This window comes from Aspergillus ochraceoroseus (assembly GCF_002846915.1).
Source record: "Aspergillus ochraceoroseus IBT 24754 chromosome Unknown P175scaffold_7, whole genome shotgun sequence".
Taxonomy (NCBI): Eukaryota; Fungi; Ascomycota; class Eurotiomycetes; order Eurotiales; family Aspergillaceae; genus Aspergillus; species Aspergillus ochraceoroseus.
In genome coordinates, this window is record NW_024468482.1 from 615733 (window position 1) to 638704 (window position 22972).

The 22972-nt window shown below is 47.8% G+C and overlaps 12 protein-coding genes across 12 annotated transcripts; 6 read left to right on the plus strand and 6 right to left on the minus strand.

The window, feature by feature from the left end:
• Positions 1-5: 5 nt before the first annotated feature.
• On the minus strand, positions 6-1602 carry P175DRAFT_0442732 (hydrogen/calcium exchanger domain-containing protein; the record flags this gene model as incomplete). Its single annotated transcript, XM_040894134.1, has 3 exons — positions 6-342; positions 426-722; positions 788-1602. The coding sequence occupies 3 exons, from the start codon at positions 1600-1602 to the stop codon at positions 6-8; spliced, it is 1449 nt and encodes a 482-aa protein (XP_040750034.1).
• A 1672-nt stretch (positions 1603-3274) lies between these two features.
• Positions 3275-5073, plus strand: P175DRAFT_0495004 (cystathionine beta-synthase CYS4; the record flags this gene model as incomplete). Its single annotated transcript, XM_040896047.1, has 4 exons — positions 3275-3534; positions 3604-3638; positions 3702-4378; positions 4450-5073. The coding sequence occupies 4 exons, from the start codon at positions 3275-3277 to the stop codon at positions 5071-5073; spliced, it is 1596 nt and encodes a 531-aa protein (XP_040750035.1).
• Positions 5074-5342: 269 nt separating this feature from the next.
• Positions 5343-6772, minus strand: P175DRAFT_0503442 (signal recognition particle receptor subunit beta). The gene is made up of 2 exons (XM_040897636.1): positions 6407-6772; positions 5343-6314 (listed from the first exon to the last, which is right to left on the minus strand). Exons 1-2 carry the CDS (start codon positions 6626-6628, stop codon positions 5565-5567), a joined length of 972 nt encoding a protein of 323 aa, XP_040750036.1. The 5' UTR covers positions 6629-6772; the 3' UTR covers positions 5343-5564.
• A 139-nt stretch (positions 6773-6911) lies between these two features.
• On the plus strand, positions 6912-8328 carry P175DRAFT_0503444 (putative beta-1,6-glucan biosynthesis protein (Knh1)). Its single transcript, XM_040897637.1, has 4 exons — positions 6912-7313; positions 7385-7485; positions 7582-7960; positions 8053-8328. The coding sequence occupies exons 1-4, from the start codon at positions 7095-7097 to the stop codon at positions 8101-8103; spliced, it is 750 nt and encodes a 249-aa protein (XP_040750037.1). The 5' UTR covers positions 6912-7094; the 3' UTR covers positions 8104-8328.
• A 10-nt stretch (positions 8329-8338) lies between these two features.
• Positions 8339-10123, minus strand: P175DRAFT_0503445 (glutamate 5-kinase). Its single transcript, XM_040897638.1, has 5 exons — positions 9995-10123; positions 9742-9929; positions 9574-9684; positions 9424-9519; positions 8339-9358 (listed from the first exon to the last, which is right to left on the minus strand). Exons 1-5 carry the CDS (start codon positions 10029-10031, stop codon positions 8534-8536), a joined length of 1257 nt encoding a protein of 418 aa, XP_040750038.1. The 5' UTR covers positions 10032-10123; the 3' UTR covers positions 8339-8533.
• A 136-nt stretch (positions 10124-10259) lies between these two features.
• P175DRAFT_0503447 (mitochondrial inner membrane protease ATP23) lies at positions 10260-11431 on the plus strand. Its single transcript, XM_040897639.1, has 3 exons — positions 10260-10519; positions 10610-10869; positions 10942-11431. The coding sequence occupies exons 1-3, from the start codon at positions 10291-10293 to the stop codon at positions 11167-11169; spliced, it is 717 nt and encodes a 238-aa protein (XP_040750039.1). The 5' UTR covers positions 10260-10290; the 3' UTR covers positions 11170-11431.
• Positions 11142-12896, minus strand: P175DRAFT_0503449 (aurora family serine/threonine-protein kinase). The gene is made up of 3 exons (XM_040897640.1): positions 12660-12896; positions 11646-12602; positions 11142-11590 (listed from the first exon to the last, which is right to left on the minus strand). Exons 1-3 carry the CDS (start codon positions 12753-12755, stop codon positions 11456-11458), a joined length of 1188 nt encoding a protein of 395 aa, XP_040750040.1. The 5' UTR covers positions 12756-12896; the 3' UTR covers positions 11142-11455.
• A 145-nt stretch (positions 12897-13041) lies between these two features.
• Positions 13042-14533, plus strand: P175DRAFT_0503451 (TIP41 family protein). Its single transcript, XM_040897641.1, has 3 exons — positions 13042-13451; positions 13502-13895; positions 13948-14533. The coding sequence occupies exons 1-3, from the start codon at positions 13120-13122 to the stop codon at positions 14059-14061; spliced, it is 840 nt and encodes a 279-aa protein (XP_040750041.1). The 5' UTR covers positions 13042-13119; the 3' UTR covers positions 14062-14533.
• A 610-nt stretch (positions 14534-15143) lies between these two features.
• Positions 15144-16740, plus strand: P175DRAFT_0483940 (uncharacterized protein). Its single transcript, XM_040895550.1, has 3 exons — positions 15144-15252; positions 15374-15776; positions 15934-16740. The coding sequence occupies exons 1-3, from the start codon at positions 15187-15189 to the stop codon at positions 16449-16451; spliced, it is 987 nt and encodes a 328-aa protein (XP_040750042.1). The 5' UTR covers positions 15144-15186; the 3' UTR covers positions 16452-16740.
• P175DRAFT_0442722 (bifunctional aminopeptidase/epoxide hydrolase) lies at positions 16732-19161 on the minus strand (the record flags this gene model as incomplete). Its single annotated transcript, XM_040894132.1, has 10 exons — positions 16732-16858; positions 16933-17420; positions 17476-17704; positions 17761-17774; positions 17834-17959; positions 18017-18136; positions 18186-18303; positions 18355-18577; positions 18679-18763; positions 18829-19161. The coding sequence occupies 10 exons, from the start codon at positions 19159-19161 to the stop codon at positions 16732-16734; spliced, it is 1863 nt and encodes a 620-aa protein (XP_040750043.1).
• Positions 19162-19961: 800 nt separating this feature from the next.
• On the plus strand, positions 19962-21073 carry P175DRAFT_0483945 (uncharacterized protein; the record flags this gene model as incomplete). Its single annotated transcript, XM_040895551.1, has 3 exons — positions 19962-20242; positions 20343-20475; positions 20549-21073. Exons 1-3 carry the CDS (start codon positions 20010-20012, stop codon positions 21071-21073), a joined length of 891 nt encoding a protein of 296 aa, XP_040750044.1. The 5' UTR covers positions 19962-20009.
• Positions 21074-21363: 290 nt separating this feature from the next.
• P175DRAFT_0511126 (aminopeptidase P family protein) lies at positions 21364-22958 on the minus strand (the record flags this gene model as incomplete). The annotated part of the gene is made up of 3 exons (XM_040898568.1): positions 21364-21564; positions 21657-22689; positions 22795-22958. 3 exons carry the CDS (start codon positions 22956-22958, stop codon positions 21364-21366), a joined length of 1398 nt encoding a protein of 465 aa, XP_040750045.1.
• Between the last annotated feature and the right edge of the window lie 14 nt (positions 22959-22972).

Below are 22972 nucleotides of genomic sequence, written 5' to 3' on the forward strand. Positions count from 1 at the left end.
GCAGGCTAAAACCGATGAGCTGCGACCGCCACTTCGGCCTCCTGACTAGAGGAAGATGATTCACCTCCACTCAATTGAGGGAAGTACCAGGTGGCGACGGCAATGATCACATAGACCAAGACACAGAGACCTCCCTCAAGGTAGTTGGACTTACCATCCCGGAGGAAATTGCCGACAACTAGAATGGAGAGCACCACCAGAACGATCATGAAGATCTCGAAGTTCAGACTGACATCCTTAGAAAGACACCAGCCTACAATGACAGCAAGAGGCGCATTCAAGAGAGCAGTCTGGATAGATGGGCCTAGGCAGTGAAAAAGCGCAAAGTTCATTTGGTTATCCCTAGAATGAGGAAGCATCAGCAAATATTCCCCAGCTTATACTATTTTTCTGATCAGAGAAACCCCCCCCAATGCTAAACTTACCAGGCTTCATCAATTGCAGTCAAGTGCTCTGCTGCCTTTTCAACCACGGGTACAAGAATCAGACCCATAAAATTATCTGAGACGTGTTGTTCATGCACAATATGCTCAATTTCTTGAACCAGGAAGACGGCTGACATGCAGACGCAGGTGAGGGCTATAGCGATAGCTACAAGACACTCGACCAGCGTGAGTTTGGCTCGCTTCTCCTCTTTATCACGATCCTCATCCCGGTGCTCATCGAGCTCTAGAACCTCATCGAATATCGTGTGGTGGCTATGAAGATTGTAGAACAGAAACCTAGATGAGAGGTGAGCGAAACGACTCTCCCGATTGAACCGTTGCTGCAGGGAATGTAGACTTACATCAAGAAGGCGACGAGAAGAATGATCGCAGTAGCTCTGCTAATCACCAATGCTGAATGGGACAATTCTGCCTCTGTAAGGTTCACGGTAGAACTGGTTGATCCCACCCTACTACTCAGAGTCGCATAGAAGGCACTGGGAATCAACAGGCCAAACCCTGCGACCAGTAATATACCAGAGCCGACTTCACTGACAGCTTCATGAAACTCTTGGTTTTCACGTCCGAGGCCACCAAAGAAGAAGCACAGACCCAAACAGAGCAGAAGGTTGGCTAGAATTGAACCCAGGATAGCAGCCTGAATGACGGGAATGAGATTCCCATTTGTATCGTTATGAATCAGCACCATAAAGAGGACGATCTCTACAACTGAGCTTAGGGTTGTTTCCACCAAGATACCAAAAACCTTGGGTAGCTTCTTCGCAAGCTCACCACCGGCGAAGCCTAGCAAATTCGCAGAAGGAACTATAGCGATGTAATTCAAGACAAATATCCAAACATGAAGAGCTGGGCGGGCAAAGTGAATAGCAATCGCAGCGGGGACAAAAGGCCAGAGGACGTTGACAATCATCGAGAGGGTACAGGTGCTTCTAAAGCACACCTGTAGGAAATAGATGGGGTGTATTCCGGTTCGCCCACTCTGTCCAGCAGTGTGAATTCGAAAAATTCTCCCACGATGGCTGAGATCTTTCTCATTTTTGTGGGTAGGGAGTACGGAGTCATACCCTGTGACGACGGCAGGATGGTTGAAATCCGACATAAGCAAGTTTTCGTTGCCTTCAGGGAGCGAAGGGGTTCGACTTTCAGGGCGTGCCATTTTTACAAGGCCGAGAAAGACTCGGGGAAGCTTGGAGTCTAGCTTCGTGAAGAGCCGGTTTATGAAAGTGCGATTATACAGAGGAAAGTTGGGGATGAAGAAGGGCAAAATATAAAATCCAAACAACCCGCAAGAAAAAGCAAATTCATAGACGCACACTTTCAAAAGAGAATGCTAAAAATCAACATAATCAATGTAAGATAGTTCCTTCGACCAGAGAGGGCTAGTAAAGTTATATCTAATGCCCAGGCTTTTGAACTGGGGCTAAATAACCCCGAAGAAGGCTGTCTGAAAATCGGGGGGGGTGGGCTGGCAGACGTGGCACAGTTAAGAAAATCTTTCAGGACTAAACTGAGTCCTGCCAAGGGGCTCTGGGGCTTAAGGGAGTTAGCCGGAATCGAATGGCATCCTTAATTTTGACATCTAGACACCCTGGTAATCATGAGGAATATTAATAGTTAGCGAGCAGTTAGTGATGACGGGCGAGGGAGGAATCATCCTGATTCCTCCAAGACTATTGACGGGTTAAGACACGATGCGCGCGTCCTTCGGGCCTTGGCAGGCGTCTCAGCGCCAGTCTTGAAACCACTTTGGCTCAACTTCTCAAGGCTCAACTTCTCAAGGCTCGGCTACATAAGGGACGGCCGTATGAGTGGTCAAAGGTGGAGGTTGAATGGCCACTTTCGTTACTCGTGCAATTGATCGAAGGCTGATTTCCCCTGCTGCAGGATGCATGCTTCGGGCGGGCTCCTCGAGGATATGCTATTAGTATTATTATTATTCCTAGAACATCTTGTGTGAAAGTTTCCCATGCTGTTATTTTGAGGTCCATGGGTAGACTTGCCAGCCTCGTTTTTGAATGATGATCGCAACACAGCGACGATTGCTACCGAATACCGATACTCCGGACCTATTCAATTCGATCCCTGTTGAAAAGTACGAGTATAGGGCCTGTCTGGGATGGGGACAAAAACACACAAAGTGTTTACAGACCCCTTTCTAGCAGTTGTAGTGAGTCGTAGTACCGCAGCTAGCAGTCAGACGGCAGTGAATAATGGCTTTTGAAAGAATTCGAACCACCTGGGAAAAGCAAAAACCTCGTATCAGTAGCTAGAACTGTGCTGTACTTCAGCCCTAGAATGTTGTGAGATTAGAATACCTTACAGAGTACTTGACTTTTTTTGGAACATCCTCTATTACACAGCATCTGCTTCAGGTGGAGTAAGACGTTGCTGAGCACTGTGCCCAAGAGATCATCATGCACACTGCCTTGAGCAACTAGAAACCCCAGAATCTGCCATATTTCTCTGTTGTCCTGTCACAAGGGGTCCAAAAACCCCCCTATCCACAGACGTGCGTTGTATAGAATAAACAGTTACCAATGACCTGGTGGATCTCTCAGTACCCTTAAATATTGACTCTGGCAGTTCAGATGGAGATGGTGTTTAAGTCTGGTATGTACCTATAAAACTAGTTCTTCTAACCTCGGTCGGGTCAGCCCACCTGACTAAAAAGTGGCGAGCGGCTAGAATCGGCGCAGGGGTATATCTATTACCTATTCTCATCGCAATTTTTTTCTATACTTTTATTATCCCCTTTACATTTCTTGTCTAAGGAGGAATTATCTTCAATTTGTCTTTTTCCTCTTGTCGGGTAGGAAGTTTCTGCCGCAATGTCGTCTATCACCAAACCAGGAATCCCGCCAGTGGCCATCGATGCCATCACTCAGCACATCGGCAATACCCCCCTGGTGAGGCTGAATAGGCTTCCCCAGAGCCTGGGAATTGAAGCGACTGTGTATGCCAAACTTGAATACTTCAATGCCGGAGGAAGTGTCAAGGATAGGATAGCGTTGCGCATGATTGAGGAGGCAGAGAGATCGGGACGAATTAAGCCGGGAGACACTCTGATCGAGCCTACCAGTGGTAACACGTAGGTGATTCGGGGTTCTGTTTTTTTTTTTTTTTGGTCATTCGTCATCTAATCTTTGATCTGTCCCAGTGGTATCGGATTGGCTCTTGTTGCGGCTGTGAAGGGTTAGTTATTGCGCGCGAGTTAACTCGTGAAACATCAGCTGATTATCCCCGCGAAATTTTTAGGCTATAAGACTATCATCACTCTTCCTGAGAAGATGTCTGCAGAGAAGGTTTCTGTTCTACGTGCGCTCAATGCCACAATTATCCGTACTCCGAACGAGGCCGCATATGATTCCCCCGAGTCTCACATCGGGGTTGCTAAGCGCCTCGAAAAGGAGCTTCCAAATGCGCACATCCTAGACCAGTACGCCAACGTGAACAACCCGTTGGCTCATGAGTTTGGTACAGCAGAGGAGATTTGGGTTCAAACAAATGGCAACATTAAAGCGATTGTTGCCGGCGCGGGAACTGGTGGAACCATCACCGGCTTGTCTCGTGGCCTCAAGAAACATAACCCTAATGTGCAGGTTATTGCCGCAGACCCCCAGGGCTCTATTCTCGCTCTGCCAGCCGCTTTGAACGAAGAACATGCCAATGAACCGTACAAAGTTGAAGGTATTGGGTATGATTTCATTCCCGACGTGCTCGACAGAAACGCTGTGGACCAATGGTACAAAACGGATGACAAGGACTCTTTCAAGTATGCCCGCCGTCTCATCGCCGAAGAGGGTCTTCTTGTTGGTGGAAGCAGTGGAAGCGCTATCGCGGCTTTGGCACAGGCTGCCAAAGACAACAAATTCAACAAGGATGACATCGTTGTTGTCGTTATGCCCGACAGCATCAGAAGCTACCTTACGAAGGTAATAATATATCCATTACCGTACAAATATGCAATTTTGCTCATAAGCCGAATATCTAACACTCTCCATAGTTTGCCGATGATGACTGGCTCGCCGCAAACAGCCTCTTACCATCGCCACCCACGAAGCCCACTTCCACATCTACAACACAACATACTCCAACGCAGGAGGATGCTTTCGCCGGTTCGAAGGTTAGCTCGCTGAGACTGAAGCCCATTACAACCGTTCACTCCAATATCCCCTGCGAAACCGCTATCGAAGTTATGCGCGACAGAGGATTCGACCAACTGCCTGTCCTTGCTCCCTCCGGCAAGAAGCTAGTGGGCCTTGTCACCCTAGGAAACGTCCTGAGTCGACTGACACACAACCGTGCAACTGGCAAAAGCCCCGTTTCAGACGTCATGTTCGACTTTGGTAGAATCTCGGAAGTCGTGACTGATCCCAGAGATATGGGCCTTAATAACCTCAAGTCCGACAATACCGGAACGGAAACCCTCAGGCCCCAGGTCAAGAATCGCAAGTTTGTCGAGATCACCCTGGATACACCCTTGAGTGTTCTCAACCGCTTCTTTGAGTGGAACAGTGCCGCTGTCGTTACTGACCGGGACGAGGCCGGAACTCTCAGACCTGTTGCTGTTGTCACCAAGGTCGACCTTCTGACTTGGATGCTGCACCACAAGAAGAACAGTGCGTGAAGTACATATGCGGAATATTTGCATTTATTGCATTGGGGTTCAAGAGTTTGGGTTGGATTCTCAACATCCTTTGTTGCCTTTTATTTTTACTCTTATTTTTTTTTCTGCTCTTCTGGTATAGAGAATAGAGAGAGCACGCACACAGCCAGGAATTGGGTTCAACGCCATCATATCATATAAACAGGACGGAGTTTTGGGGTGTCATGAATGGACAAATGAATTTAGGTTTAATATGCATAGCCAAGTTATGATTTAAGAGCCATGATCTTTCCGTTAATTATGTAGCACACACAGTATTATAAATATGGCAATCCCAGAGTCGAAGCGGCAAGTTGAGGTGATAACCCAAAAAGTGCTCCTCCTCCTTATAGATACCTATAATAGGTAGGCTTGTATCCGTGTGATAGATTGAGTAGTCGATATATGTAACTGATCCGGTCTCCACAAACATCAAAAATCACATCAAATTGTTCTCCAATTTACGAGGCATTTTACAAACATTGACCGATCCATTCCTCCCACTTGCGTACACCAGCCCCGATATTACCCTCTTCGTCGCCTTTGATGGCCCCACCAACAACGTCAACTTTCAAGCCAATTTCATCCTCCAGACGATCAAAGCTGAACACATCCTGTGCATCGCTACTACCCAAGATATCATCCTCTCCTTCGCCCGTCCCAGAATCAGCGCTAGCATCCATCAGTCCCTTGCTCTTCGACTTGCGGATCCTATCAATCTCCGCCTCGAGCTTCTCGCGCACCGATCCCGGTGGTAAGGCGGTAAAGAGGTCCTGCTTGTTAGCCGCCACGAGCACGGGGATCTCCGCCGCTGCTTTCAAGGAGGATCCGCCCCTGTTCAAGGCACGCTTCTGGAGAATCAAAAGGATATCGTAGAGGTAAGACGCCGTGTCTCTCAAGGAATCGATCTCGGAAATCGTTGCCGTGTCGACCATGAACAGCACACCGCGGAGTTTGGACTTGGTGTCGTTGGCTGAGGACATAAATAGGAGCTCGGAAAGTCCCTGAGGTCCGCGCAATTTCCCATGTCCGGGTGTGTCTCTAATACGGTATTTAATTGGGTTCCGAGAAACATCCTTCAAGGATGGGTCGTTTACGGATCGGTATTTGTTTGAGGCGGTTGGGACGGATGCGGGAAGGCGGATGGTAGAAAGCGTTGATGTTTGAGATGTATGTGTAGGTTGTGACTGTGTCTTTGCGGCGGGGGATGATTTCGACTCAAGCTATCAGAGGTGAACTTGGTTAGTTACTGTGGTTTTCTCTGTCTCAGAGAGCCAAAGGAAGGAAGGAAGGAAGGAAGGAAGGTAGAAATTACCAGAGTCAGAAGAGTGGTTTTGCCTGCCCCGCTAGGACCAAGGAGGAGGAAATTGCTCGACGGAGGGGAAGCGACTGTGCGATAGAGACAGAAATGAAGAAGAATAGGGACTCCGAACGTAATGAACACGGCGATAACAATAGTCAAAGGGGTGCCATCTAGCAGTTTCGTAGCTATCTGTGCCACGACCGAACCCCAAGAGGTACTATCGTGTTCGCTCATCTTGAGTGATGCTCAGTCTGCTGAGCAACCACCGAGGGTTAGTGTGGGCTAGAATTGAGAAGAGAAAGGGAGAAGAAAATATGATGCTGGATCACATATGTGTCAATATTATTGTGGGCTGGGAGCTCTTTGAGGGCATTGTACTCTGGGGACTGGACATCTGCACTAATCAGAGGGGGAGCTAGTTATCGCCGGCGCTAACAATGATACTGGATGCCTTAATGCCTTTCCTTCCAGGCCAGCAATAAACTCCAGGCTTGCATACTTGGGGGGTTTCGAAGGGGGTGATGGCAGGGTGAATGTAAGTCACAATCAAAATAATGCATTTCTCTTGTGATTCAGGGACTTATTGAATCAGTCGTTCTTTATCTCCCTGTACTGCAGCCTTGCCCTTCCTTCCTTTGTCTTTCTCTCCTTTCAGCCGATTGTTTACTTGGGCCGTCGAACTATATACAGAATCCTCAGTATGAGGCTCATCCGCTCACTTACGACCACTTTCTTCCTCACGTTGACATCGACTGTGTTAGCAGATATTGAGTTCACCGTGCCAAATTCAACGACGACTTTGAAAGGTGGCGATGTGGTAACGGCAATGTGGAAAGACTCTGGGAAAGCCCCCAGGATCTCTGAACTGGTGCAATATGATCTCTTTCTCTGCGCTGGAGGCGACGATCCGGCTATCTATGTTTGTTCCCCTCCATCTGCTACTATCACATTGATAGATCTGGCTGCTAATGGCCCAATTTTCGCTTCTAGGAGGATGTAGCTCTCCTCATGCAAGACGTTGCCTTGGCTCGCGGTAATTCAGTCTCCTTCGCTATCGACCCTAAATTCGGTGGAAACGACACAAATGCATAGTAAGAAACACGAGTTCCCCGATTCCCCCCCCAATCGTACCTAATAGTTGCGTCGCTATGTCCGTTTCCGCAGGCTAACAATGCCCCAACTCTAAGCTTCCTAAAGATGGTTGCCTCAGGACCCGATGCATTCGTCGTCAACTTCTCAGAACGATTCACACTGACCGATATGACCGGGTCATTTCCGCCGCGTCTCCAGGCTACCAAGTCCGATTTCAGCACAGATACAGAAGACATTTTACAGAAAAGACGAGTCGTCGTGGACCCATTCACCGTCCCTTATTCATTGCAAACCGGTCCGACGAGATACGCGCCTATGGCCAAAAGGCCCGGGACCGCAATCGCAACGACCTCGCCAGTGCCCCAGTATCCGGCTAGTCCTTACAATATTGCTACGCATTACCTGGAGCCGGCTACAGTCTTGACTACGCTGACGGCTACTGACACTCGAACTCTCATTGATATGGAGAATACTGTAAGTTATGGGCTGAGGTTTCGGCCTTTAGCGCTATTATGTAGAGAGGGGAATTTTGAGTATATCGATTGCTGACGTGTTTTCTTCTGCAGGCTGCCCCTGCGCCAAATCCTCATGACCATGACCATCTAATGAAACGATAGTTGGAGAGACATGGAGGGATTGACTTGTTTTGATACAGAATTGTACTGCTAGTAGCTTGGCCCCGGGGGGGACCTTTCGCTTTTTTATTTATGTGGAATGCTGGCTCAATTACCTAGTTTCTCTGGCGTTTAGGTTCCCTGTGAACATTGATTTTTAGTAACCTCAGCGGTTGCGTTGTAACTGGAATCAGATGTCTTAAAAGTCTCTCATCTTCAGTCTATATAAACAAAACTCACGATCTCTATACCTTTCCAAGTCCGTATCTAAACTGACTTCTATTTACAATAAAACTCAAACATGTCGCAAAATAGGGGGGGGGGAGGGGGGGAGGTAAAACCAGGTGACAAAGGAAGGAGGTATCATTCGCTTTTGGCATAAACATTACTTTTCATGAAGACAACGTAAATCAGCGAGAGCGGTTGACGGTGTCTACCGCCGCACAGCTTCATCCGCTCCAAGGAAGGATATATTCTCACGAAGAGCAACATATTCACTATCGGCGTAGCCGAGCAACGAGTGAATATGGGTACTACGGTGGCCCTTGATGCGCGCAATCTCTAGGCTGCCATAGTTGACCAATGCACGTCCAATCTCCTTGGGCTCTTGGCCATGATGAAGGAAATCGCCATTCAAGGCATCTGGAGAAATTCTCTCGACGACGACTAGTCGGACGGCTTCCTGCTGCCCGAAGTGACCGTCCACATCCACCACTCCTGCCGGAAGAAGACTTGCCTTTTTCTGAAGGGCAGCATAAGCACCGTGGTCGATATATATAGTACCACGAGGCTTCAGCCCGTGGAGCAGCCAGAATGAACGGGACTGGATGGGACTATCGGACGGAAGGAATCGAGTATGGAGGGGAGGCAGAGATATTTGTGTTTCTGAAGCCTCACTACTGACCTCCGCATGGTTCGATTCTCTTTGTTTCAGCTCCTGGAGGTATCTCACGATTTCGTGAATGTTTCCTGGTTTTGAGCTCTTGGTAATGATTGTTGTCACACCAGCACTAGTTCCCAATTTTGCGGCCACGATCTTCGTACTCATACCACCTGTTCCCAATGCGGAACCGGCAGATGACACGTCGGCTTCTAATAAGGATATATCTGAGACCACCTCAATTGGTTGTGCGTCAGGGTTGTTGCGGGGGTTCGCAGTATAAAGACAGTCAACGTCCGTCATTAGGAATAGATAGTCGGCTTTAACCATAGCGGCCGTAATGGCTGATAGGGTATCGTTGTCACCGAATTTGATTTCCTTGACGATTTTGGTCAGTAAATTACCAAGGAGAGAGACAGTCTTACAGGGAAGCAATGACTCACCGAAACTGCCAGTGTATCGTTTTCGTTGACAATGGGAATTACCCCCATGTCGAAGAGTTGGGAAAATGTATTTTGTGCATTGATATATTGGGTCCGCTATGCTCATATTATTAGACAGGTATAAACTTGGTAGGATGGGGAGGGGCTCACGTCTGCTATATCATTCCGAGTCAAAAGGATCTGTGCCACCGGAAGGCGAAGATGAGAGAATAAGCCATCCCACAGGCTCATCAGTCGACACTGGCCGACAGCGGCCAAAGCCTGTAAAGAAATTAGTAATCCAGGATTAGGAATTGTGTATATATATGCTCTCCATACCTGGATGCGAGGCAAGTATTTCGGCCTCTCTTCCACATCCATCCTCCGCAACCCCACCCCAACAGCACCCGAAGAAACTATGACAACATTGTGGCCGTCCCGGTGAAGTTTGGCAGCAGTTTCCACTATCAGTGTAAGGATTGATAGAATAGGTTCATGGGTATGTTCATCCACAATGGAGCTTGTGCCTGTTCCAGAAAATAAGGTCAGAATTCCCGATGCTTCGAAGGACAGGACAGTATACTCCCCGCACCTAATTTGATAACAATTGTGAGCCGCTCAGAAGCCATTGTGAGAATAAAATCAAGCCAGTGGTCTAAGATAATCAATAACACCCATACCAAAACCGAACCAAGGAGAAGTAATATCTGTCTTGTTTAAGTCTTAATTGCTCTGAACTGCTCTTATTCCATTTGCGGGCGAAGAATGGTTTCTTTCTGCCCTGAAACACCGCCAAGTAAAATGCGGAGGTTCGGCGAAATCCGCCCTGGAACTAATAATCAATCATTAATTTGAAGCACTTTTGTCTCATTATCATTAACGGCAAAGATGTCAGATTCTCAGCAGCCAGGCAGTTCGGTACCAGCTGGGAATAAGCCCGATACAGGGTTTGTTCCTGGAGATGATACATTTACGCAATGGCGCAATGTCTTCTCGATCCTGATGGGAAAGATGACGGACGAAGGAATGGAGCAGTTCCGTGTTGCGCGAGATCTTCGTAATGAATCTGCAGATTGCAAGCGATGTGAAGAGCAAAGAGACTATCTATTACAGTTTAGTGAGTTTTTAGCCTTTCCATTCTTTCATTTCTCTCCTTGACCTTCATGACTTGACCCAAACCTGTGCTAATAGGGAACGTGCATGCAAGGTCCTGTCGTCCGCTACTTGAGTGACAATATTCGGCAGCTGGGAGGCGATTTATCAAGTCACAATATCTATTGCCGTCGATGTACGAATAGGAAAGCAGGCGGGTTTGATCCCGAATATGGCATCTTACTCTGCGCAAACGAAATGAAGGATCAGGGTCATCTGGAGGATACAATGGCTCACGAGATGGTTCATGCCTATGATCACCTAAGATTCAAGGTTGATTGGACGAATAACCTTAGGCATGCAGCTTGCACAGAAGTACGGACCCTCTTTTCGTGATTTCCGTGTTGCTCGAAGGCCACCGGTGTCCCAGGCACTAACAGTGAACAGATTCGAGCCAGCTCCCTGAGTGGTGAATGTCGGTGGGCGCGTGAGTTCTTCCGACGAGGCCAGTGGAAACTGACTCAACAACACCAAGAATGCGTGAGACGAAGGGCTATTTTGTCAGTCTCAGCACGGCCCGGATGCAAGGATAAAGAACATGCTGAGAAGGTTGTAAATGAAGTGTGGGACAGCTGCTTTAGGGATACCCGACCATTCGACGAAATTTACCGATGAAACCATTCCATGTATATACAATCTCCCTTCTCTACCTACCTCATTCGGTTTGCTTAGTGGCGCAAAAGGCAGTTTCAATTGTATTATAATGTATCATATCGAGGACGCTGAGCTGATGACATATTCTGAACACCTTGGGTTCAATGCTAAAAACAATAATGACTTGATAAACAAAATTTCCGGGAACACCAGTTCAACTCCCTACTAAGAAACGCCTATAAGGAAGCAGATTAAAATGAACCAAATGACAGTCTAACACCAAACCCCTTGCTATGCAAACGCAAAATTATGCTTTGCCTTCCTTTGATGAACCTGAACTCCGTTTCATGACGCGGTCCTCCTTAGCGCAGTGCTTAAGAATCCAGGGATGTTTTTGGATCTCATCCAGCGAGATTCGCTTCTCGGGGTCAAGCACGAGCAGCTAAAATACTTTAGCATTCTAAATCTAGACCATGGATAATATGCAGCGGACTTACCCTTTTGATGAGGTCCTTGGCCTCGGGAGTGACAAAAGAAGGGACGGACATATCCGCTCGAGTGATCCTCCTTTGGGTCATGACGGGGGTATCTTCAAACGGTGCTTCGCCGACAAGGAACTCGTAAGTTAACACGCCCAAGCTCCACAGGTCGACCTTCTCGCTGTAGAAATTGTCCTGGGCACCTGATCTAAGCATCTCCGGGGGGAGATAATCCAGTGTTCCACACATTGTTTGTCGACGGTTGTTTGGTGCATGAACACTCCAACCGAAGTCACTGATCTTGATTTCTCCATGAATTCCAACGAGAATGTTTTCGGGCTTAATATCCCGATGCATAACGTGCTTTTTGTGCAGGTACTTGAGTGCAGCAGCCATCTGGGCAATATACTGAGCAGCCTTCCATTCGGGGAAGCGATGCTCCTTCCTGAGGTGTTTGTAAAGCTCTCCTCTCCCAGCGAACTCTAAAATCAGGAAGATTCGCTTGCTGTCCTGGAAGTGGCCATAGAGTCTCAGGACATTCGGGTGACGTAGATTGCTCTGAATTTCGATCTCTCGCCTAACTTGCTTCTGAACACCACCTTGCTGCAATTCCGATTTGTGCAAAACCTTAAGAGCACATACAAAGCCAGAAGAACGCTCCTTGGCCAAGTATACTCGACCAAACTTACCCTTTCCCAAGGGTTTTCCGATTTCGAACATCCCCAAATGTAGCTTCTTTGGTGCCGGCTGCTCGTAAAGGCTTGCTCCTCGCTGCTCCCCATTCTCGTCAAGGTTGCGAAGTGATGATGGATTCTGAGCTCCTTTCCCTGGGGACATGGCAACATTCATCGCATTAACTTTGTTTTCATTTGTATTCTGCAAGGCCAGCTTGAGCAGATTTGACCGGTTGGCGCCGCTGGTCAGCTGTCCTGTAACCCCCAGCCCCGAGAGGGATACAGCGGTTGATAGGGAGCTCTAAGAGGCAACAATTAGCAGGAGGCTTTTCGCACACATGGCGTGTAGCCGCAATACCTTATGCTTTAGGTAACCACTGCCATTGTTCCCGGTTTCATTCTCATCTCTCACAGAGAGGTGCTCGAAACGAGCTTCCAAAGTCTTGCCCGCCATGGATCAGGGTGAAGGAAAATGCGCTGAAAGTAGAGGAGAAGCAAATGAGACGAGGGTGATCAAATAGCAGAATGTTCTACATAAACATTCTCACACAGCTGGTGAAATTCGGTGTTGCGGTCGTTGTTGGCGTGGTCAGAGGTCGATTGAAGAGAAAGCGGAAGTTCAAGTCCAAAGCTCAGCTGTTTATGGACCTTCACTGGGGCATCACCACGGCAACGCGTCGGACCAGACCTTTCTCCGACCACCGCGGGGTATCTAAAGAACTCCGCGTAATCGCAGGACATGACTTGTATACTTATCGATAATTATCAGAACGCGAAAGGACTGTTTAACGACGTGCAAGTCTAACTCGTAGCAGAGTATGTCATCCAACAACCTCGCTCGTCCGCCCGTCATGGGAAATACTGCTGCTGTGTCTCCAGGACACCAGAAACCCAATTCCGTCAATGTCAAGGGTTTCAAGATCTCAACTCAGAAACTCCCCATTCTCAAAGCTGATCCCATTGAGGAAATGACAAAAAAACTTGGGATCGCACCACCAGAGATGATTTTCGGCGATAATTACGTTTCGATCGAGCACGAGAAGAGCGGGTGGAGCATAACCTTTAATGCGTTCGATGCCCTGGACCGAGTCGATAAGAAGGGCGAGTCGATGCTCAAGGTCGCATACTCGAAAGAGTGGCAGGAAAGCAGGTAAAGCGGATCTACCCCCATCCTAATTACCCTGGTACTTATGAAGCTAGAGAGGCAACCCATGAAGGTATCAAGGAGGTCGTGAAACCATTCGACTGGTCGTACAGTACCGATTACGCGGGCACTGTGCATTGCCCCACGACTCGTCAGTTCGAAGAAACCTTGAATTCCATCCCGATCGAATTACTTAAACGCCCTGACCCTATCCTATTTTTTGACGACGTTATATTATACGAAGACGAACTCGCTGATAATGGCATTGCTATGCTCTCTTGTAAGATTCGCGTCATGCCCGCCAGACTGCTTCTGCTTTCGAGATTTTTCATGAGATTAGATAATGTGCTCTTCCGAATCCGAGATACAAGGGTATATATAGATTTCGAAAGCATGGAAGTCACAAGAGAGTATCAGTCTAAGGAATCCGACTATGAGACAGTTCGACAAGTATGCCAATCGCCACAGCCAAACGGAGAGCATGCGAGCTAACAGTATTTAGAAACTTGCAAGCTTAAGAGATGACATACCCGCCATTATGAGAGATCCGAATAGGCTTTCCGAGATTCTTCCACTCGTCGAGAGGCGACTGGAACGGGTCAACCTAGGAAACTAGCCGGTTTCGAGAGCTTCAGATACAAGTATCCTATCCACCAAATAGGCAGCAGAATGTCAGCTCGATGAGTAAGAATTGCAGAAAACGCTTTCCAAAGATGGATATCGCTAGCCCCATTTTCTCACCCTCCAAAGGTATTTCAAACCGGAATCAGGCCACATAGCCTTACCCAACAGCCTTCAGAAGCTCATCTGGTCACGGACTCAGCCTCAATGAGAGCATCAGTAGAGGACGAGGAGATTCGTCGGCAATCGCAGAGGTTGTGGTGCGAGTCTTCCATTACTTTTAATGTACTCCGTCATTTCTCTATGCCGTTGGCAGACCATACCCAGGTAACCACCCAGCAATGATACCCAATACTTTGCATCCAAATATCATTTATCATGAATAACTTTGAGTATTAGAACAGTGTAGATAGTTCGGGGCGAAAATAAGAGAATAGAACCCTAAAGAGGATTCGATCATTGATGCTCACCCTTCTATACAAATCTTCTTCTTCCATTGTCTCTTCCAGAGATTATCTTACTTAAGTATGGTCAAGCCGAAAGCTTACCAGAGGCGCAAGAGCTTTTCAAGATACCTCTTGAAGTTTATAATCATTTTCCTCGCTGCCAGCCCCTTAAAGGATGGTAATGCTATTTGCTTGCTCTGCAAATACCCACGGGCCTGGTAGAATCGGCAAGAAGAACCAACTGATCGAGGAACAAGCTTATCAAAACGCAAGGGTAGAAGAACGGCCATGTTCGCAGGCGTCCCTCCCATTAATACTCATTTAGTTGCGTCTGCGGTAATACCAGAGGACGATGTGTGCAGGCGCAAATGAAGCATCATAGTGCTCGAACTTGAGGCGGCGTTTTCACATGAAAGATCTTGCAGAAACAGTATTAGAGCATATTTAGTTTATACTGCAATAAAATAGTGGTTTATTTCTCATGTCATCAAGATCCATAGTTATGCTCCAACCCCAACCTATACAAAAACATGCTGTATGGGAAAATATGCAAACAATGCAAACATCCACAAATCCTCCCGTTTTTTTTCGGTATCACCACCAAGCCAGGAAGGAGGACCTAGTTCACGCTTTAGCAACTAAGATCGGTCTAATAATATACGCTTCAAAAAAAAATGCCTTCCAAAAATTTACGCAGCCTCTGGCCCCGAGAGCTCCAGAGCCAATGCGCTAAGCTTCAGGTCCGTCCCTCCCGTCCCTTTCCCGGCTGGAAGCAGAGGAGCTCCATCCAAAATCGCCACCATAAATATAATACGGATATGACGGAATTCGCCAATAACAGTTCACTGAATTTGTACACAGGTTCAACATCTTAGCCGTCCCCTGGCCTCATTCACATCCTCGCAGCGCTCAATATGCACTCGCCCCCTTCATTCGCAACTCTCCCTCGCCCTCTCAGATCTCCCGAGCTCTTCCTTTCTCCGACAACGAACCGCAACAACAGTAACAGCCACTGCCCCGTTTGCCAGCAGCGTCAATGGCCAGCAGAGTTATAGGTCTGCTTCTAGGCTTGCACGCGCTATTGCGCCGCGTCCGGGTACCGCCGCTGAGACGTACGTTGCCTACGGATTGACTCAGAAACTATTTGAGGCTTGCTCCAGCCAGGGCGATTACAGGATACCGCAGCTACAGGAAAAGGGAGCGCAGGTGCCTAAAACCGAGGCCGGAGAGGATCTCGGTGTTGGTGAGGGTTGGTGGTATGAAGGTATGATTAATTTTCGGTTTTGCCTTTTTTTTTTTTTTTTTTTTTTTTTTTTTTTTTATACCAAGGTATAGATAGATAGATAGATAGATAGATAGATGGGGGAGTGAGTGAGTCTGTCAAGGTATGAGCTAACACATCTCTCTCTGAATCTGTCCAGAACTCGGCCTTGTTCCAACATTCTCGACATGGTCCCAGATTACATTCTTGCACATGTACCTGTTGACCGTCCGGCTGCGGGCTCTGCCTACCCATGAAAGTCTCCAGACTTACTCGCGTCACTTGATCGACCATTTCTCGCATAACGCCGAGCACCGCATGGATGTTCTTCATGGTCTCACAAGCCGCGGTATCAGGAATAAGTTCTTGAAGGATCTATTTATCCAATGGCGTGGTGTGCTTGCTGCGTATGACGAGGGGTTGATCAAGGGTGATGCGGTTCTTGGTGCCGCTGTCTGGAGGAATCTCTGGAAAGCGAGCTATACCGGTCCTGATGGGGAGGAAATTGAATGGGAAAAGATTGCGCGCGTGGTTGCTTATATGCGCCGCGTACTCTCGGAACTTTCGCAAGTGGATGAGGCGGATTTGATCTTCCATTTAGGAACGAGAAAGAGCGGAAAGCCCGGTTTATTTGCACCTTCACCGGCAGACACATTGCTGGTTGAAGCTAAGCAATAATCTGCGGTATAATGTTTGGTTGGTAGGGGAATAGGCGCTTTTTTTTTGGTTTAGTCTTGTACAGTACAACTTTACCCCATCTTTAACTCCGCAGTGCGAGAAGATAGATATCAATTGTATTATATATGTGGAAACATGAGTATGGCACTTGAGTGTTCCGAACTTGAGCCTACAATAATCAGACTTGTGAAATTGTGTTTCCCAAACAGGGAAAGATACAATCACAATTTTGGTTGAATTGGTATGACGAGCTAATCTGAATATATCTATTTTAAACAGATCAAGCGTCCTTCTTTCCAAATAGATCCTTTTCAACCATACCCCGACAAATGGGGTGATAGAAATCTTTATACTTTTCAAAAGTCTCGATCGCAACCGGGCGGTTAACCTTCTGCAAGGTACGGAACCTACAATGGGGTGTTAGCTTTTTTTTTTTTTTTTTTCGCTTCCAGCAAGTGCATTGGTAGCGGAGTCTCCTTACAAAGGTCGCACGAATTTCATTCTTCCGATCTTTCCCAGAAGCTCCGTGGTCGGCTGGATTACACTCTCATCGCCAGCCTTCAGACCGACTTGAAGATAGAGGTTAGAAACTTCAATATTTTCGCTCTTGGCAAGCCCGTAGACTTCTCCCATCAGCTTCGAGAGGTCTGCGGCTAGTGGTTTCTCAAATTGCAGGACCTGCTCCAGGAACACCACGATTTGGTTGGCAGTCAAACCCTGGATGTCGCTTGCCTGAGGCTTAAACGACGAGCCAGGAAGAGACTTCCACTTGTTAGCTAGCCCATAAACAACATCGACGAGAGAGGTGTCAAAGTGAGGCTTAGGGGGAAGACCAGGGGTATAGAACCAGGTATCCCAATCTAGGTCTTGTACAAGCTTAGAAGCTTTGGGGTCAGACTGGAAGAACTCCAGGACCGTGGCTTTAAACTCATATGAATCCACCGACTTCCCCTTGTACTTAGTGAAATACTGGAGCAAATCAGTCAGCAAGTAATCCTTTCTTAAGGATCGCTCGAAAACCTACGTAAGGAATGAAGTGATCAAATTTCTCCTTGCCAACAAGATTCTCCAAGTGGAAGAGGAAGTTGAATCCCTTTTCATAGGGGATGCTAGAGAACGCATCATCAGGATCCACCCCCTTAAGACTTGGGACTAGTTTCGTGAACTCGTGGTCCTTCCCGTAGTGTTCGACGGAGTCTGTCAGGGATTTCCAGCCAATGATGGAGGAAAAGTGGCGGTATTTCTCGCCGTGTCTATGATTGAATGGTTAGCTTGAGGTTTTAGACACAGAGGGCCATTGGTATCTCACATGGCGGCCAGTATCTATATCATGGTTAGCATAATCAAAGGGTTTATCTAGACTCATATCAGACACAACTCACCCGTCTCTCGAGATAAACAGTCCAGCCCTCGTTAAGCCAGAAATGCTCCCACGAGGCACTGGTGACAAGGTTACCACTCCAACTGTGCGCCAGCTCATGAGCAATGACATCAACATTTTCCCGGTCCTAAAATCATCCCTAAGCATTGGGCAAAGAAATCCATTTTATTGAGCAGCGGAATACCTTGGAGATAATGCTAGGGGTGGCGAACGTGAAAACTGGATTTTCCATACCTCCATAAGGGAAGCTGGGTGGAAGGATTAAAACATTGTATTCGCCCCAAGCGTATGGGTAAATAATTTTCTAAATCCAAGTTAGAAAGAGAATGGAGTCAAGAGGTGTGCATACCAACCTCTATCACATTAATGAATTTGTCAGTATCTGCCTCAAGCTCCCACTGGCATTCTCGGAGCTTATCAGGGCTGGTCGCAACAACACTTCGGGGTCCAATAGCAGCTTCCGTAATGTCACTTGTCCTGTCAGCAGGAATCCCAGTCCGCGTTGTACAAGGTAGCACTTACCCACTAGCCAGAGCAAACAGGTAGCTCGGGATTGGGACTTTTTGGTGGAATTGATACAGGGCGTTGCTTCCGGGCTGTGGTGCGCCCGAAGAATTACGAACAGGCAGGCCACTAGCAATCACGGGAAGAGGAGAAGTGATATTGAAATCGAAAGTACACTTGACATCAGGAGTGTCTTGACAGGGGAAGATTGACCGTGCATGAATAGCCTGGCATTGAGAAACTATTCGTCGGCATTAGTTGTGTTCACCCATTTCAGAGTGGTTACGATGGAAATTAAATATGAAATGATGTAAACCCAGTATGAGAGAGAGAGTTACTTACACATATAAGGATGCTTCTTGTTCGATGTTTGGGCTGGCGTCAGCCATTGCAGCGCAGTACATTTCTCAGTAGTCTGGACGGAAATCTAGGGATATTGTTAGCTGATAGAAAGAAGAAGAAAGGGCAATTCGCTTGACATTGACCACATACATTGACCTCAACCGTGTCATTTAGCTTTACAGGCTGGTCCAAGTTGATCTTCAACGCCGTACCATATGGCGCTGCGGGAGGAAGAAGCTCCCAGTTGGCGGGGTTGCCATCAACCTGGATGGCACCAATATCCACGTGGTTGGAATCTAGAATGATCTCCTTCGATTCAGCGTTCGTGGTCGATGTGAACTTGTGAATCACATTTCCAATGAGCTTCTTCTGTTCAAAAAGGATCTCAAAATTGGCGGTGGTATGGGTACAGATCCAGTTGTTATAGTTGCTCAGGGTGTTGGGATCCCTGGGGGGGGTAAGAGAGACTGTCGCCGTCGCCATACTACGTCGGGGGGCCTGAGAGGCTGCAGGAGTAACCCAATGAATCTGGAGGGACAGGCGGGGATTTATTTTCAAGTTGCTGCGGACAGAGCCTGGGACAGAACCGAATCGGCAGAGATGTACCCAAGACGAACGGATCATACGAGCGTTGTATTTATCAGGGCTCCTCTTGAGGGGAGAAGTTTGTACAGAAGCGATTTATTATTGTTTGTTGGTGAGTGGATCCAGATATCTTCGGCTCCAGCCATCTTGTCCCCCGTAATTATCCGTCAGTGGCCGATTTCCATGCTGTACGGAGTATCTAATACTACCTGAGAATCAGGAGAAAATTCTTTTCATTAACTATCCCATTGTAAATTGAATTCCTATAGTCTAAAGAAACTCACATAGTCAGACCACTAACAAGAGTACTATAAGGTTAACAGAGTCTATTTCCTAATTAGGCATAGTCCGATTCGAGACCGCACGGATCACGTGTGCCAATCTCTCCAGCAACAGAGCCCCAGGCCAACAAAAATACAGACAGAGTAGGTAGAGCTCTCCATTCAATTTCAAGTACTATTACCAGCTTCAAGCGCTTGTCTAGTTGTCCTTTCTCACGCAATGACATAACTGGATTTGGAACCTATTGAACATATACACTTGAATAAACATTTCATTTCTTTGGCTTTGCTCATTCCATTGCAGAACTTGCAACGTCATTCGCTGTGGTCTCCCTTTTGGGTCAATATATCTTCAATTGACACTGCTTTCACCTACCCTTCGCAATTACCTAGTGTAAAGGCTGACCCTCCCCCCTTACGGCATTTTCTTCAATATATCCTCATTTACGCACGAAAGTCCTCAAAATGGATCTCACCCCGCAAGTCCGAGTTGCCGGTTCGGAGGATGTAACCGCACCGAGCACACAGAATACAGCCAATGTTGATACAGAGACAACATTGGCTCCCGGCGCAATTGAAGAAAGTCAAGCAGATCAAACACAAGACATCACTTTACCTGATGCGGAGTTGAATGAGGCGGAATCGCAGCCAACAGAGGAACCACAGCCTGCTGAAAAGAAGCCCATTCATTTCCTGGAGTAAGTACCACAAACCCCCCCCCCTCCCCCCCCTACATATCTACGCCTCCGCTTTTATATTCCAGAAAGTTAACGTCCTACCTACGCCATCGCCGTTTAGTTTCCTAGCATCTCCAATTATCGAGCTTGTGATTGGGAGTGGAGATAATAGGACCACCATGACCGCTCACCAGAACTTGCTATTGGAATCGCCTGCGCTCGCAGAGAAAGTCAAGGCATTTGGCGATGGACCAGTATGCAGAATCAATCCTCTTTGTCTCTTTCTATCCGAGTCTCGTGTCTAACGAATCACTCTCAATCCAATAGCGAAAAATCGAACTTCCCGATGACGACGTTGAAGCCTTCGGCTGCTTCCTTCAGTACCAATATACGCACGACTACTCGACCCCCGACTGCGCTACCACACAAACCGACTCTGTTGGGGACAGGCCCGACAACAGCGGCGAGCAGCTCCTCAAACACGCCCGCGTATACACCCTAGCAGGGAAACTCGGCATCCCCGCGCTCAGGAGCCTCGCACACTCCAAGATTCATCGCATCGACAGTACATCTCTGGGCGAATTAACGTATGCGCGCTACGTTTACGCAAATACCCCTGCGGATGACACAACGATTCGTAAACCCGTCTCAAGCTTCTGGGGTAGCAGGAGCCATGTCCTGCGTCATGAGACCGGGGCGGAGTTCAAAAAGCTCTGCCTTGACGTTCCGGAGTTCTGTTATGATGTTTTGAGCCACGTCCTGGATCAAAAGGAGAAGCGTGCACATGATAAGGTGGAGGCTGAATCCGGGACGAGGGGGAGTGCGAGGAAGAGGCTTAGGAGTGGATTGTAATATCTGCAAGGAAGGCGGCAGAGCTGTCATCAATCTTCTCTGTCAGTTGTATAGATATTTCCAGCTGTACATTATTGGCACCCACTCAGTTTGCAGCTTCGATTGGTTTCCTTATGAGATTTCATCTTCCACTGCGCTTATTGAAAGCTAACAATTAAAAGATAAGCGAAGGAAGAATAGAGATATGAAAAGGAAGCCACCTTTGAATATAATGCCAAGGGTGACTTTCTACGGGGTATGTATGGAGTTCCAAATTGCAGCTATGCGGTTCCCTATTATGTAGCAGAAATCTACGCAGCCAAGCTCTCCATCTCCTCAATGAATTTAGGAGCGGTGGTCAGGTTCTCGGAGCCCTCCTTGGTGATGTGGATGTTATCCTCAATCCGAACTCCACCAACAGCCCAGTATCGCGCCAGAACGTCCTCATCAATATACTTCTTCAGCTCGGGGGATTTGGTGAATGGGTCGATGATGAAGGGGCAGAAGTAAATCTAGAGCGAAACATCATTAGGAATTTTGCGCGAGAGAGAGGGAGAGAAAAAAAAAAAAAAACCGAATGTGCATAGGAAATAGGTCATCTTACACCGGGCTCGACAGTGATAACTGATCCTGCAGGCAACTTGCCCCGTACACGGAGATACCTAAACATGGTGTCGGTATCTTCGTAGTTAGGATTGCCACCAGTATCATGGGTGTCCATGCCAAGGTAATGGCCTAGACCATGAGGGAAAAATGCAACGCTAATCCTCTTGTCGAAGAGCTGGTCCTCGGACCCGCGCAGGATCCCCAGTTTTAGCAAGCCCTTGATTGCAATGCGGTGAGCATGCGCATGGACATCTTCCCACTGCACGCCTTCCTTCAGCATCTTAATACATTCTAACTGCATCTCTAGGACGATCTCGTAGATCTGGCGGGTCTCAGGCAGGAACTTCCCGTTAAGAGGGAACACCCGAGTAATGTCAGCGCAGTACGTGCGGTACTCTCCCCCGGCATCGATGAGCACATTATCCTTCCTTCTCTGGGTAGATGGGTCGATCAGGTCCTCATCATTCCGGCCGTAATGGAGAGTAGCTCCGTTCTTGCCGCACGCGACAATTGGATGGTAAGACTGCTCACGGGCACCGTTCGCAATGCAAGTTGAGATGAAGGCACCTTCGATTTCGCGCTCGTTTGTGGCAGCCTTGGATGCCTTGACGGCGGCGATATGAGCTTTCGCAGAGATATCGTTGGCCTTCCTCAGCAGCGCAACCTCATAGGTATCCTTAACCACGCGAGCCTTTTCAATCACCCCCTTCAGAATATCAAGGCTGATTGTGGAAAAGCCCTGGAACTTGGTGTCCTCGGAGACCTGCTCACCGATGGCGAATGCGATAGAGTTGGCGCCATTTACGGCAGCGATAGTTGCCAATGTCGCATTGACTTCAGTAGTTTCGAGCACATTGTCGACGTCATACTGGGCTAGAGCTTCGGTGGGGGACATGGGGAGACCGGACCAAATCACATCGTCTGGGCTAATAGGGGGAATAAAGAGAGTCAACTGGTCGGCGTCGATGTTGTAAATTAAGGCGGAGTCTGGGAGCAAACATCCCGAGAGATAGAAGAAAGGGCGACGCTGTCTGTGAAGCTCAGTTTATTAGGTACTGTAAAGGTAAAAAGCGCAAGGAGTAAACAAGGACTAGAAGCAGAGGTCCATGGCTCCAAATAAGCAACCGCCTACCTACCTGAAAGGCACCGGCTCATCATTGTCCTCGATCAGACGGGTTTTCTGGGCTTCTAAGTAGATAACGCCACCATTATGGCCAAGAGCTTTGAGGCCGTCAGCAACCCGTCGAGCATGAGCTTTGGCCGGGTATTTGGCAGCGAGAATGGTTTCCAGAGAGGTCATACTTTCTTTTCCTA

Coding starts and splice junctions, on each gene's coding strand:
- P175DRAFT_0503442 (XM_040897636.1), bottom strand. CDS start 6,628: ATGAGCGAACACGATAGTACCTCTTGGGGTTCGGTCGTGGCACAGATA. Junction 6,315..6,406: donor AAACCACTCTTCTGACTCTG/GTAATTTCTACC, acceptor CACCTCTGATAG/CTTGAGTCGAAATCATCCCC.
- P175DRAFT_0503444 (XM_040897637.1), top strand. CDS start 7,095: ATGAGGCTCATCCGCTCACTTACGACCACTTTCTTCCTCACGTTGACA. Junction 7,486..7,581: donor GGAAACGACACAAATGCATA/GTAAGAAACACG, acceptor CCCAACTCTAAG/CTTCCTAAAGATGGTTGCCT. Junction 7,961..8,052: donor TCATTGATATGGAGAATACT/GTAAGTTATGGG, acceptor TTTCTTCTGCAG/GCTGCCCCTGCGCCAAATCC.
- P175DRAFT_0503445 (XM_040897638.1), bottom strand. CDS start 10,031: ATGGCTTCTGAGCGGCTCACAATTGTTATCAAATTAG. Junction 9,930..9,994: donor CACAATTGTTATCAAATTAG/GTGCGGGGAGTA, acceptor TTTCTGGAACAG/GCACAAGCTCCATTGTGGAT. Junction 9,520..9,573: donor CTCGGAATGATATAGCAGAC/GTGAGCCCCTCC, acceptor ATATGAGCATAG/CGGACCCAATATATCAATGC.
- P175DRAFT_0503447 (XM_040897639.1), top strand. CDS start 10,291: ATGTCAGATTCTCAGCAGCCAGGCAGTTCGGTACCAGCTGGGAATAAG. Junction 10,520..10,609: donor AGACTATCTATTACAGTTTA/GTGAGTTTTTAG, acceptor CGTGCATGCAAG/GTCCTGTCGTCCGCTACTTG. Junction 10,870..10,941: donor GGCATGCAGCTTGCACAGAA/GTACGGACCCTC, acceptor AACAGTGAACAG/ATTCGAGCCAGCTCCCTGAG.
- P175DRAFT_0503449 (XM_040897640.1), bottom strand. CDS start 12,755: ATGGCGGGCAAGACTTTGGAAGCTCGTTTCGAGCACCTCTCTGTGAGA. Junction 12,603..12,659: donor GTGGTTACCTAAAGCATAAG/GTATTGCGGCTA, acceptor GTTGCCTCTTAG/AGCTCCCTATCAACCGCTGT. Junction 11,591..11,645: donor CCAAGGACCTCATCAAAAGG/GTAAGTCCGCTG, acceptor AAAGTATTTTAG/CTGCTCGTGCTTGACCCCGA.
- P175DRAFT_0503451 (XM_040897641.1), top strand. CDS start 13,120: ATGTCATCCAACAACCTCGCTCGTCCGCCCGTCATGGGAAATACTGCT. Junction 13,452..13,501: donor AAAGAGTGGCAGGAAAGCAG/GTAAAGCGGATC, acceptor TTATGAAGCTAG/AGAGGCAACCCATGAAGGTA. Junction 13,896..13,947: donor ACTATGAGACAGTTCGACAA/GTATGCCAATCG, acceptor AACAGTATTTAG/AAACTTGCAAGCTTAAGAGA.
- P175DRAFT_0483940 (XM_040895550.1), top strand. CDS start 15,187: ATGCCTTCCAAAAATTTACGCAGCCTCTGGCCCCGAGAGCTCCAGAGC. Junction 15,253..15,373: donor GCCAATGCGCTAAGCTTCAG/GTCCGTCCCTCC, acceptor ATTTGTACACAG/GTTCAACATCTTAGCCGTCC. Junction 15,777..15,933: donor TGAGGGTTGGTGGTATGAAG/GTATGATTAATT, acceptor GAATCTGTCCAG/AACTCGGCCTTGTTCCAACA.